The 12543-nt window shown below is 43.3% G+C and overlaps 1 protein-coding gene across 4 annotated transcripts in view; it reads left to right on the forward strand.

The window, feature by feature from the left end:
• Positions 1-12543, forward strand: part of Ccdc146 (coiled-coil domain containing 146) — a 124074-nt gene that overhangs the window by 17185 nt on the left and 94346 nt on the right. For all 4 annotated transcript variants that reach the window (XM_034500229.2, XM_076932128.1, XM_076932130.1 and 1 more), the window contains exon 2: positions 830-1062. In XM_034500229.2, the coding sequence (XP_034356120.1) occupies positions 841-1062 (222 nt within the window). In that variant the 5' untranslated portion in view covers positions 830-840. The remainder of the gene's footprint in view (positions 1-829; positions 1063-12543) is intronic.

A 12543-nucleotide genomic window follows, 5' to 3' on the forward strand; every position in this document is an offset into this window, starting at 1 on the left:
TCAAGAGCCTGGTTCTGTCTCCCCTCACCTTTCCCATGCCCAGATCTCACCCTGGCTGTTGTTTTACATTTTCCAAAGTCACCGCTAATAATTTTAGGACATATATGTGTACATGGTTTGTATGTGGGCCCACATGTTTTGGGGAGAGTGTGCATTTTACATGGAGAGGCTTAGGTTGATGTCCAGAATCCTCCTTGATTGATTTTCACCTCATCCTTTGGGGCAGGGTCTCTTAATCAAATCCAGAGTTCTCTGATTGGCTTATCTTTCATAGCTAGCTTGCTTGGGGATGGGATGTACTGTCTCAGCCTCATTGGGCTAGAATCACAAACATGCAGCCCCATCCACCCTGCACTGCTTTGCTTTCTGAGGGGCAGAACTTATTTATTCTCTTGCTTGCAGTGAGGGCTTTAGCCATTTCCTCAACCCCTAATTTTATGTTGCATTTTAATTGAAAAGGTTATTTATCTGTCTAATAAATTTATCCAATAAATAATACTTTGGTACCCACTGTACTCAGAAACTTAGTTCTGTCCCCTGAGAACTTACAATCTAGTTGTATATTTTATTTCTCAAGGCACCAATAGCCTACTCTTTCATTAGACTTATGAATTCAAATGTATTGTAGAGAACATTTGGGCTGAGGGAGTATGTAAATAGTAGAGAACCTGCATAGAATGCTTGAGGCCTGGTTTTGTTCTGGACAGACAGGCAGACAGAAAGAGACTGACCTATTTTAGTTGAATTTTCCACATTTTGTCATATTTTTTTATTACTTGGTAAGTGAAGATATACTTGAGTAATTGAATATGGAATTATTTTATTTTAGAACTGTAAAACATGGACGACAATAGCAAAGACACAGAAGATGAAACTGAAGATGAGGAGGAGGAAGAAGATGAGAAGGAAGAGGAACAAGAGAAGGAGGACATAACATCCACCTCAACAGAAACAGAAGAGGACCAGAAAGACCTCCCTTCTGTCATAGTGCCCACAATTAACATTCGGGAGGAGCGGCTCGTCGATTTAGCCAAAACGCCAGCTTTTCTCTGTCTGCATGAGGTATGTTTCTCTTTGTTTATTATTACTAGAGTGTCTTAGTTAGGGTTTTACTGCTGTCAACAGATACCATGACCAAGGCAACTCTTTTAAGGACAACATTTAATTGGGGCTGGCGTATAGTTTCAGAGGTTCAGTCCATTATCATTAAGGCAGGAACATGGCAGCATCCAGGTAGGCATGGTGCAGGGGGGAAATGAGAGTTCTACATCTTCATCTGAATACAGACAGGAGAAGACTGGCTTCCAGGCAGCTAGGCTGAGGGTCTTAAAGCCCACTCATACAGTGACACACCTCCAAATAGTGCCACTCCCTGGGCCAAGGATATTCAAACTACCAACTAGAGTAAAACCTAATTTTCACCCACTTAAAAATACAAAGTCCACAGCATTGTCAAAGTTCTGTGTTACATACCTCCTATAGGCCTCAATTATGTACAGGATGAAAGTCTTACAAAGAAAATGGACCAGGCCTTTCCTCCTGGCCTTTCCTTCTGGACTAATGCAGTATATGAGCTCCTTTATTATTACGTGTTTTTTTTTTTTTAACTTTTTGTTGACTCTTTGTGATTTTATATCATGTGCCCCAATTCCACTTACCTCCCTATCCCTTTGCAGCTGTCCTGCCCCCTCACAATCTCCCCCACCCCAAACAGAGCAAAACCAACAAAGACACATCTTGTTGTGGAAGCTGTAGTGTGTCACAGTGCGTTCCACAGAATACTCTTTTGTCCTTGTATCATTACTTAGAATTATACATTGCAATGAGTCATTGGTCTGGTTCCAGGCTGTTGTCTTCCGAACCGACCAGCAGACAGAAGACAACGGACACGAGATCTCCTTCCCAACATGGTTTATTCAGGAACCTTGTAGTATCGCGAAAGGCCCACGAGCTCTAGCTCCCAGCCCTTAAATCTCTGTGTCCTCTCCAATCAGAACCTGCCACGCAGTCATTCTCAATTGGTACTGAGCACATACGTCACATGGCCCGATCTTACATAACAATGAATAAGCAAAATGCATGTGCAGTAAAGCCTAGCCTACGTGCCACCCAGGCTTCCTGAAATGGTGAGCCAACACGCCAGGGGCATCTGGCACCCAGCCAGGCGCCATCTTGAGTCCCGCTCTCCACATCTCCCTCTTTTTATATTGATTTGATGAGAAGTCTCACCAACCTCAGACAAAAAGAGGATAGGGTACTCATTACCATTTTCTCACGGGGGAGGGGGGGAGGGGGGCGGTTAGAGGCCTGATCCCCATCAGGATGACAAGTGTAGGACATTGTAATGATTTTCGGACCTCTATTGTTATGCAGTAGGTTTACTAATCATACCCATCCGGACGCCTTTTCATGGGGGAAGGATTTTGGCGTCAACCTCCATGCAATCAGGCATATCCCTCAGGGAATCTACCTTGATATAATTCAAGGACATCCCTTGCAGTGCCACCTGACACCCTGTGGTTACTGGTACACAGAGCCCTCTGCAAAACTGCTGGGCAATGGTCCTTCTCATCAAACCATATATCCATATCAATTTTTTCCAATCATATTTAGCCATAGTTGCAGCGACTGTCCCAGCTCCACTGCTGCAAATGCCTGTACCATCAGGGCTTGATCACAGGCATGTCTAACTCTCATGTGACACAGACACCAGAATGCTAGGCAACTGATAAGTAGAAGACACAGAGCCAAGGCCCCCAAGCCTGCCCATTCCCTCAGATGAAAAACTGCCTGTAGAATCCAATCAGCCATGCCAGATGCAAAGGACACATCCACTCGAGCAGAATTGATGGTAACAATAGACTGCCATAGTTTTCAAAGAAGATCATCCATCGCCCCGGACCAATTTCCTGTAAGATAGCAGAATGCATAATAGGCAAAGGTTTAGGGAATACTGATAAAATTCCTCGATGAAGATCCTGTCCTTCAGTCAGGGGCATCATCATGAAGAGCATCAGCAGGCACACCACTCCCACCATCTTCTTTATCTGAAGGTTTTTGCACTCTTCTGGTCAGACGCTCAGGGACCCAAATCAGTTGTTGATGATCCTGAAGAAATACACAAACAGAGCCTCTCGCCCATATCAATACTGGGTCTGGTCCATACCATTTTCCAGTTATAATGTCCTTCCACATTACATGACCTTTATAAGGTGCATCTGACGCAACATGCGATCAGCTGCTGTGTGCCCTTGCTTATCCAAATTCAAAAAATTAAGAGTAAATAAAGCAATGGCCAGTCTCTCTTGGGGGGGGGTGGACGGGGAGGAGCACCTATGGGCTATCCTCCTTTTTTTGTTTATCTAGACATTCTTTTAAAGTACGATGGGCTTGTTCTATGATGCCTTGTCCTTGAGAATTGTAGGGTAATCCATGTGTTATATGGATCCCCATCATTTGACAAAAACTGGAAAAAGAATTGGAAGTATATGTGGGACCATTATCTGTTTTTAACCATCGTGGCTGGCCCCATGCAGCCCAAGCTTCAAAGCAGTGAGCTATGACATGGCATGCCTTTTCTCCAGTATGGACAGAGGCATAAATAATACCTGATGCAGTATCAATGGAAACATGAATATATTTCAGTCATCCAAAATCAGAAAAATAGGTGACATTCATCTGCCACAGATGTAATGGATGAAGGCCTCGAGGATTTACTCCCAAGGACACTTGTGGCAAAAAAGGGTACACAAGCTTGACAAGTTTTCACAATTTCTCTTGCATCTGCACAAGATAATTTAAAGCATGATGCTAAGGTCCTGGAATTAACATGAAACCGTTTATGGAACTCTCTCGCCATTTCAAGAGCATTTCAAGAGCATTTCAAGAGCAGCACCCATCACAAAACCTTCCAATGCTTTGGAAGCTTTATCTACAATATCATTGCCCTCCTCCAAGGGACCTGGCAACCCTGTATGGGCTCGAATATGCTGCACAAAAAAGGAAGAGGTACAATTCCATATTAATTTTTGCAATTCTACTAATAACAATCCAATGGTAGATTTAAGCTTTATTTTTCCTACAACTTCCAAACATTTTAAAATATTTACCACATATTGACTATCTGACAACAAATTAAAAGGTCCATTAAACTGTTCAAAAACTTTAATTACAATTTTAAGTTCTATAACTTGTGGAGAAGCAGGGGATAATTTAATCACTATAGAACCTGATCCATACACCAAATATGCTCCACACCCTGATTTAGAACCACCAGTAAAAATAAGAGGACAATCATCCAATGGATGCTGTCTGGTTATTTTAGGAAAAATTACAGGATGTATAGTAACCAATTGTAAAATAGGATCTTTAGGTAAATGATTATCAATGATACCGCCAAAAACCATCTTAAGATAGCCCAATCATCTATGGTGGCTATTAATATTTTAAATTGTTCTGCTGTATAGGGTATTATTATTTTCTCTAGTTGACATCCAAAATACTGAATACTTTGTTGAAGTCCTTGCAGGGCAAGTTGAGCTATTGCCGTGGGATAATGGGAAAGTGTCTTAGCAGGAGATTATTTTAGGCTGTATCCATAATAAGGGAGCTCCCTGCCAAAGCACCCCTGTTGGTTGTCCCTCAGTAGATAATATGCATAGCGACACCCCTTGTGTTTCATCTCTGCACCCCAAAGCTGCCTTTTGAATACCTTCCTCCACTAGCATCAAAGCTTTTCTAGCTTCATCCATCAACTGTCGGGAGGAATTCAAATTAGGATTTTCAGGAAGAACATCATTCAATGGCTGTAACTGTTTATGAGATAAATGTAAGTAAGGTCTCAACCATTGAATATCTCCTAATAACTTTTGAAAATCATTCAAGGTGCATAGGGTATCTGTACGAATTTGTAACTTCTGAGGAGTAATACTTTCAGGAAATATTTTAGTCCCCAAGTAATTAACAACTACATCCTTTTGCACTTTTTCAGGGGCAATTATCAAATGTTTTTCTCTAAGGGCAAATACAATGGCATGATAGGCATTCTCCAACAGTTGATCAGTTTGGGTGGCAATAAGAATATCATCCATAAAATGACATATTTTCACTTTTAAAAGTGTCTTTCTAACCTCTTTTAATGCTGCATCAACATACAACTGACCCATAGTAGGACTATTGGCCATGCCCTGTGGTAAAACAACCCACTCATATCTCTGATCTGGCTCAACATGATTCAAGGAAGGAACAGTAAATGCAAATCTCACAGTATCCTTCTCATGCAGGGGAATAGAAAAGAAACAATATTTAATATCTAACACAATTACAGGCCAATTCTTGGGTAAAGTAGAAGGTAACAGAAGGCATCTCTGAACTGGACCCATGATCACCATTTGTTTATTAATTTCTCTTAAATCATGAAGCAATCTCCATTTTCCTGATTTTTTCTTAATAACAAAAATTGGAGTATTCCAGGGGGATGTAGACAGTTTTAAATGTCTCAATTCTAATTGCTCTTGGACTAAAGAATGCACTGCTTGCAATTTTTCTGAGGGAAGAGGCCACTGGGGAACCCACACTGGTTCCTCAGATTTCCATGATATGGGAATTGCTTCCACAGTGGCCCCTATAAAAAACCCACTCCTGCTTTGGAATAGTGGACACAGGTAGAATCCTGCCCTGCAGTTTTTCCCAAGTCCTTTTCCAGGGATATACCCCATATCTGACATCATCTTATGTGTTTGTGGAATGTAACCTTTTTCGTTTGTGAGAACATAGCCCATTTCCTTCATAAGGTCTCTACCCCAAAGGGAGATAGGAATCTCCAGAACTTAAGACTGAAAGGTCCCTTCATGACCTTCACTATCCCTCCACTTTAGAAGACGAGAGCTCATTTCCGGTTCCTGGGCATATCCTAAGCCCCTAAGTAATTGCACTGATTTTTTGTCTGGGCCATCCTTTTGGCCAGTCTTTCATGCTGATAATGCTGCAATCAGCACCCGTATCCAATAACCCAGAAATATTTTTTCCTTCTACTGCTAAAGACAATAACGAACTAGTATCAAGGTCCAAGGAACAAAATACAACTGAGGTCCCTGTAGACCCAAAACCCTTATCTCCTCGCTGAGCATCTTTTGCAGGAAACTGACCATGACAACTGGGAAGGCACAAAAGCTGAGCTAATCGATCTCCTGGGGAAATTGCAGATATACCTCAGGGAGAGGACACCATAACTTTAACTATCCCAGTATAATCAGGGTCAATGACCCCAGGATGAACTATAAGTCCTTGCATAGTAACTGAGCTTCTCCCTAACACCAGCCCCACTGTATTAACAGGTAAAATCAGTCTCTATTAGCTGTGGACCCATTTGGGGCATTAATATGAGTCTGGTGGTGGAACAGAGGTCGAGTCCTGCACTCCCCCTTGTAGCCCTCCAGGGTAGTCCCACTGCATTGGCGGTCTCAGACTGGGCCACTCTGCTACTGCCCCATATATTTCAAGGCCCTGAGGACGGGGCCCCCCCGCATCCCGTTTTTTGGACGTGCTCCTCCTTGTCCAGAATTTAAAGGCTGTCCATTTATGTCCTTCACTGATCTGCACTCATTAGCCCAATGATTTCCCTTTTTGCACTTCGGGCATAAACCTGGGGTTCGACTTCTTTGACCCCGATTACCCTTCAGCTGTGGGCATTGACACTTCAGGTGTTCTGGTTGCCCGCACTTAAAACACCCATTATTATTTGCTGCACCTTTACCGAAAGTCATTTGCATCACAGCAGCGGCTAGTCCTGTATTAGATAAAGGTCCTCCTATTTCCCTACAAATTTTCATCCACACTTCAAGGCCTTTGCTCTTATATGGATTTATGGCTTGCCTACATTCTTTTGTACACTGCTCAAAAATCAATTGTTTTAAAAGTGGCATAGCTGTATTGGGATCTCCGAAAATCTTTCCTCCTGCTTCCACCATTCTAGCCACAAAGTCTGCAAAAGGTTCCATTAACCCCTGAGTGATCTTAGTGAGCTTGCCCGAAACCTCTCCCCTATTCAGAAGCGACTTCCATGCCCGTGTTCCCATTTTATTGATCTGTTCATAGACTTATAGAGGATACATAGTTTGATGGTCGGCCCATCTACCCTGCCCTAAAAGCATGTTCTGGTCCCATTGTTGCTGTCTGGCTGCCTGATTTTGAGCCACATATTCAGCTGAGTATTCTATGAAATAGGCTTTCCAATCTAAATATTGGCCAGGTGTTAAGCAGGCCCGTGCAAGATTCTGCCAATCACTGGGGGTCATGGCATATCTATGCAGAGATTCCAGCTGAGCCACAACATAGGCTGCACTGGTTCCATATGCCCGCACCCCTTCGGCCAGCCTTTGAATAATCTTCCAATCTAGGGGCTCATGGTAACGATTCCTTTGGGCATCTTGAAATACTGGAAAACAGAGTACTCCTGAATCACTTTTGGCCCTCAACTCTCTCCATGCCTCCAGATTGAAATTCCATCCCGATGACAATGGGGCATATGGAGGCGGCTGAGACAGTTCTGGAGCACTAAGCTGGACTTTTAGTTTTGATTTACTCAAGCTCTCGGCCAGGCTTTCTAATTCATCCTCCGAACTTTCCTCACTCTCCAAATCATACCCCGCCTCTGATTTTTGGTATAGCTGCTCTAAAGCCTCACTACCCTTCGCTTTTAACAATCCTCGGAGTGCCTGACTGAGTGAGATTGAGGAGGTGAAATTCCCCATGGTGCTTAGTGCAACTTGTCCTGATCCTCAGGAACTTTATTGTCTCTTCCAAGAACATTTCCTGCTTAACTTGTCCCAAAACCGGGAACTTTATAGTCTCTGAACCGAGAACTTGAACTTGTCCCACTTACCTGGGAATTTTACCAGCTAGCTGCCCTGACTGTGATGGGTTCTGAAGTTCCCTATGCGGGCCACCACTTGTTGTCTCCTAAACTGACCAGCAGACAGAAGACAACGGACACGGGATCTCCTTCCTAACACGGTTTATTCAGGAACCTTGTAGTATTGCAAAAGGCCCACAAGCTCTAGCTCCCAGCCCTTAAATCTCTGTGTCCTCTCCAATCAGAACCTGCCATGCAGTCATTCTTGATTGGTGCTGAGCGCATACATCACATGGCCTGATCTTACATAACAATGAACAAGCAAAATGCATGCGCACTAAAGCCTAGCCTATGTGCCACCCAGGCTTCCTGAAATGGTTAGCCAACACGCCAGGGGGGTCTGGCACCCAGCCAGGCGCCATCTTGAGTTCTGCTCCCCACATCTGACTTTTGCTATACTATCAACCCTGGATTCTTACTACAACTCCTCTCAGATATCCTGCTGTTGCCCTGTATCATGGAGATCTTGCAGCTTTGGTTCTGCAGGACCAGCCCCGTCACACACTCCAGCAGATCATATATGGGGTGGATGCTAGGGTGGGCCAACCCACAACCCTGGATCAGGGCCTGGGTGGTAGCTGAGTTGGTCAGCCACCAGCTCTCCTACAGCCATGCTACCAGGGTGAGCTCTCCAGCACTGCCCTTCAATGTAAGACCAATAGCACAGGCATTAATTCTGACAGTTAATAAATGAGATGTCAGGAAGCTAAACAGAAGTTTCTCTGATGAAAGTTGAGCAATGTCTTAAACTACAGGTATAAAGACAGGCCAGCAGGAGTTGGTCACTTGGTTAAAGATGGTACTTTTAGGTTTCTCCTCTATTTATTATCATTGTTTTCTTTTTGATATTAACAAATAACTAATATAGAGATTGTAGGCTTAGATTTTTCAAAAACTTCCTTTTAATAAGGGTCTCAAATGTTTGACCCCCACCCCTCTTGCCTGCCTTCCAAAGGTAGGGGAGAAAAGATGTTAAATAGGACAAAGGATGGGGACCTGCTTAGAAGTCGTTCTTTGGGGAAATTTCAATATCTCTTTGTCAGGATACCAGTAGTCCAGTTCAGTAGTCTCAGGATATCAAACATGAATCAGCAATGGTGGTATAATTTAGCAGAAACCATAAGAGTCAGCAGGAGAGACTAGGATCAGCTGGTAGGCCAGAAGTTCTCTGCTGTGCCTTTCTCAACAAAGTGAAGATCAGTGAAGGAGAAAGCAAAGATAAAGATGCAAGACTGACAACGTTGCAAAGCCAGCTATGCAAGCTTCTCACTGTCCACCGAGTCCATTTATGCACTTAGCAAACATCATGTGGTCTCCCATGAGCCTCGCCTTAGCAAAACGCCGCTTGAGTCTGCATCGCATGACATATCCAGAAACTCCCACTTCAGGAGGTAATAAAGACTATATATGCATCTTATTTGTCCTTAAATTTTGATCTATTTTTGAGATCCATTGCAGATTCATACATAAACTAATTACTCTTATGCTGGTTGCTCAATCATGGTTTCTGATTCTGTCATTCCTTCTACACCTGTGAGTCTTTTTGGTACTGCTGTACTGTGGATTGAATCCAGGATGTCTCATATGCTAGACAAGCATTCTCCCATATCCCCAACTCAAACACGCATTTTTGTTTGAGATAGGTCTCTTTGTTTTGCCCAGATGGGTCTTACACTCCTGGATTAAAGTGACCCTTCTGCAACAGTCTTCTGAGTGCTGGGACTACAGATCCATGTCACTGATCCTAGTTCTTCCACAGTTCTATTGAGTGGCTTCACACATTTTATATATATATATATATATATATATATATATATATATATATATATATATGGAGAGAGAGAGAGAGAGAGAGAGAGAGAGAGAGAGAGAGAGAGAGAGAGAGAGAGAGCCCTTTCTACTTTCAGATTTATTTGTGTTTAACAGTGTGGTTTGGTTGGTTTCATTTTAGTCAGTGGGGTGTAACCCATTCCTGTCATTGTTTATGTTGATTCCCAGATTTGTCCAGTGTTCATGTTTTAAGTGAGTTCATTTGTCCTTTTGGCCCATCTCCATGATGCTTTTGTATATATTTGTGTACTTTCTTACTTTACAAAAATGTATTTCATGTTTGTTTTGCATCCCCAATTCTTCTGGGTTGGTATCAGACCTTTCTTTGAAGATCTCTACTTATTTACTAGGGAGAGATATTTGGAAATTAAGATTTCAGTGTGAACAAGACCATTGCAACTGGCATATCATTATGCCTAGGCCCTTCTGTTGATACATTTAAAAATAGATACATGAAAACTTATTACTGCACAACTTGTATCTATCTCTATTCTGTCATGGTATATTTAAAATCATGAATTCATATCTGACCAGAGCTCACAGTTTCTGCTAAAATCAACCATCTATGTACCTTTACATTAGGGTTCTACCCTTAATAATTTAATGAAATCAAAACTAGTGCTAATTATTTGTCATAAACTTAAAATCTTCACTGGCAAAAGAAACTTTAGTTAGATATACTTGTTATGTAAGATCTGTCAAATATTAGGTCTGCCATGAGTTGTTTAAAACCCAGTCACTTTTGGCCTTGTTTAAATAATCCCCTCCAACATAGTCTACAATTACTAAACAAGATAAAACTTGCTCGGGGTGGGGAGATGCAAGCTTGAGGAACTGAGTTCAAATCTCTAAAACCCAGGTAAAAAATCAAGGAATTATAGAAGATCTATAATCCCAGTGCTTTGTCAGTGAGATGGAGACAGGAGAATCCTGTAATCTTATAGGCCGGCTGGCCTGATACGTTAGATGCAGCAGCAAACCAACAAAGACCCTGCCTTGAACAAGGTGGAAGGTAAGGACCTACTTCCAAGGTTGTCCTCTAAAAACCCGTGTGTTGGATTGTAGTGTGCCTGGGTTGATGTGTGGGTCCTGCGCCCACCTCCCAACTGGGCTAAGGCCACTGCTCAGAGAGGCAGAGGCATGGGAAGTTGACTGTGTTCTCCCCACACTGGCGCCTCAGGGGATGGGGAACACAGTCTGAGGTCCCGTAAGGAGCCTGAGCTCTTTGCCTGGGGGTCCTTGGGCCAAATGGCATCCAGAGACTAGTTGTTTCTCAGGCTCTTGGTCCTCCAGATACCGCTGGGAGGGCATGGAAGGGCCAAGAATGAGTGGGGGCATTCGGGCTAGATTTGCCCACAGGCAAAGGGGAGAGGGGGAGAGATGAGCTCTTGGCAGCTTGCTTAGCTGGCTTGGTGGTCTTATGGCTGGGAACTCTGAGAGTTCTTCTGCAGGAGATTAGACAGTGGCCCTATAGATGAAGGCCTGCTCCACTGTTCCCCTTGGCTGACCCCAAAGAAGAAAAATAGTCCATGGTCTTAAGATGTTTATTGTCATGGCAGAAAATAGACAAAAAACTGTACCCCAGTTTCCTTAGGGTGGGTCTGAAGTTAAATACCTTTTGCAAGGAGGAGGGTCTAGGAAGGAATGTTTAATTGACTACACCCTCTGGCCTTTAGGAACCTCATTAATATGGAGATCAGTCTTGAGGTTCTGTGGCCTGTAGTCACACCCTGTACCAGTGGAGGGGCTAGGGGCCCCGCTGTCCTATGTGATAAAAAGGTGCAGATCTATGGAGGTCAGGAGCCTAGAGTCTGTGAGTGTGACAAATGCCTATGTCCCTTGCAGGAAACCCTGTGGGATCACCTGCTGGGTCACCAGGGTTTCAAACCTAGCTCAATCAGAAACAAGGCTGCCTTTCACAGACCTTCAATTTCCCATTTTTCCTTTTTAAAAGAGGGGCATCACTGGAGTGACTGGGTCATTTGTAGTGAAAATTTGGGGTGAGGTGGAAGTATCAAAAGAAAACACTGCACAGGCTGGAGTGGTAGCACAATGAAGCCAGAGGGGTGAGAAGGGTTGAGGTGGGTTTGGGAAGACAAGGAAGGGATCACTGAACCAATTAATTGTTCCACGGGTTATACAGTTTGAGGGTAATAACATCAGTTTTAAGCAACACTTGACTAATCTAGATGAACATCATGTTTTCCTTACTAACATGTAACTTTCCCCCAAGTTCAGTAGCCATTTGACTTTGGCAAGAGAGTTTATCTGTAGCTGGAAGATCAAAGTCTGTCCTCTGTAGGACTCAGTGCGTGTCTCTGGATATCAGCGTGTGTCTCCGGAGTCTTCAGTCAGATGAGGTGTCTGGAGGAAGGCAGCTTGTTGTCTCAGGCAGGTTCCAGGAGATGGCGTTGTCTGCTGCATTTATGGGAGCAGCAGTGTCCTTTTCCTTTGTATGGATAACCTGTAGGGTGATCACACCCAGGCTCATGTGTACCACATCCATACATGCTCATACACACTGAAACTAAATAACAAAATGCTTACTGTTCAAAACTGGAATCTTCTAAAGAAAGCTCTACTCTGCATGTGTTTCCCTCCAAACTCATCAACCCACAATCCTTGTGGGGAAGTCTGAGGAGTAACGTACATGAGCCTTAATAAAACTCAAATGGGTCCGCTCTTTCTTGTTCCTACACATGGGTCAAGGTCCTGACACCCCTATCCCACCTTGACTCGAGGTCAGGTATATCTTACACAGCATCTCACTTGGCTTATGGTCACTTTCTTTTGAGAGATAG

This window comes from Arvicanthis niloticus, chromosome 4, assembly GCF_011762505.2.
Source record: "Arvicanthis niloticus isolate mArvNil1 chromosome 4, mArvNil1.pat.X, whole genome shotgun sequence".
Classification (NCBI taxonomy): domain Eukaryota; kingdom Metazoa; phylum Chordata; class Mammalia; order Rodentia; family Muridae; genus Arvicanthis; species Arvicanthis niloticus.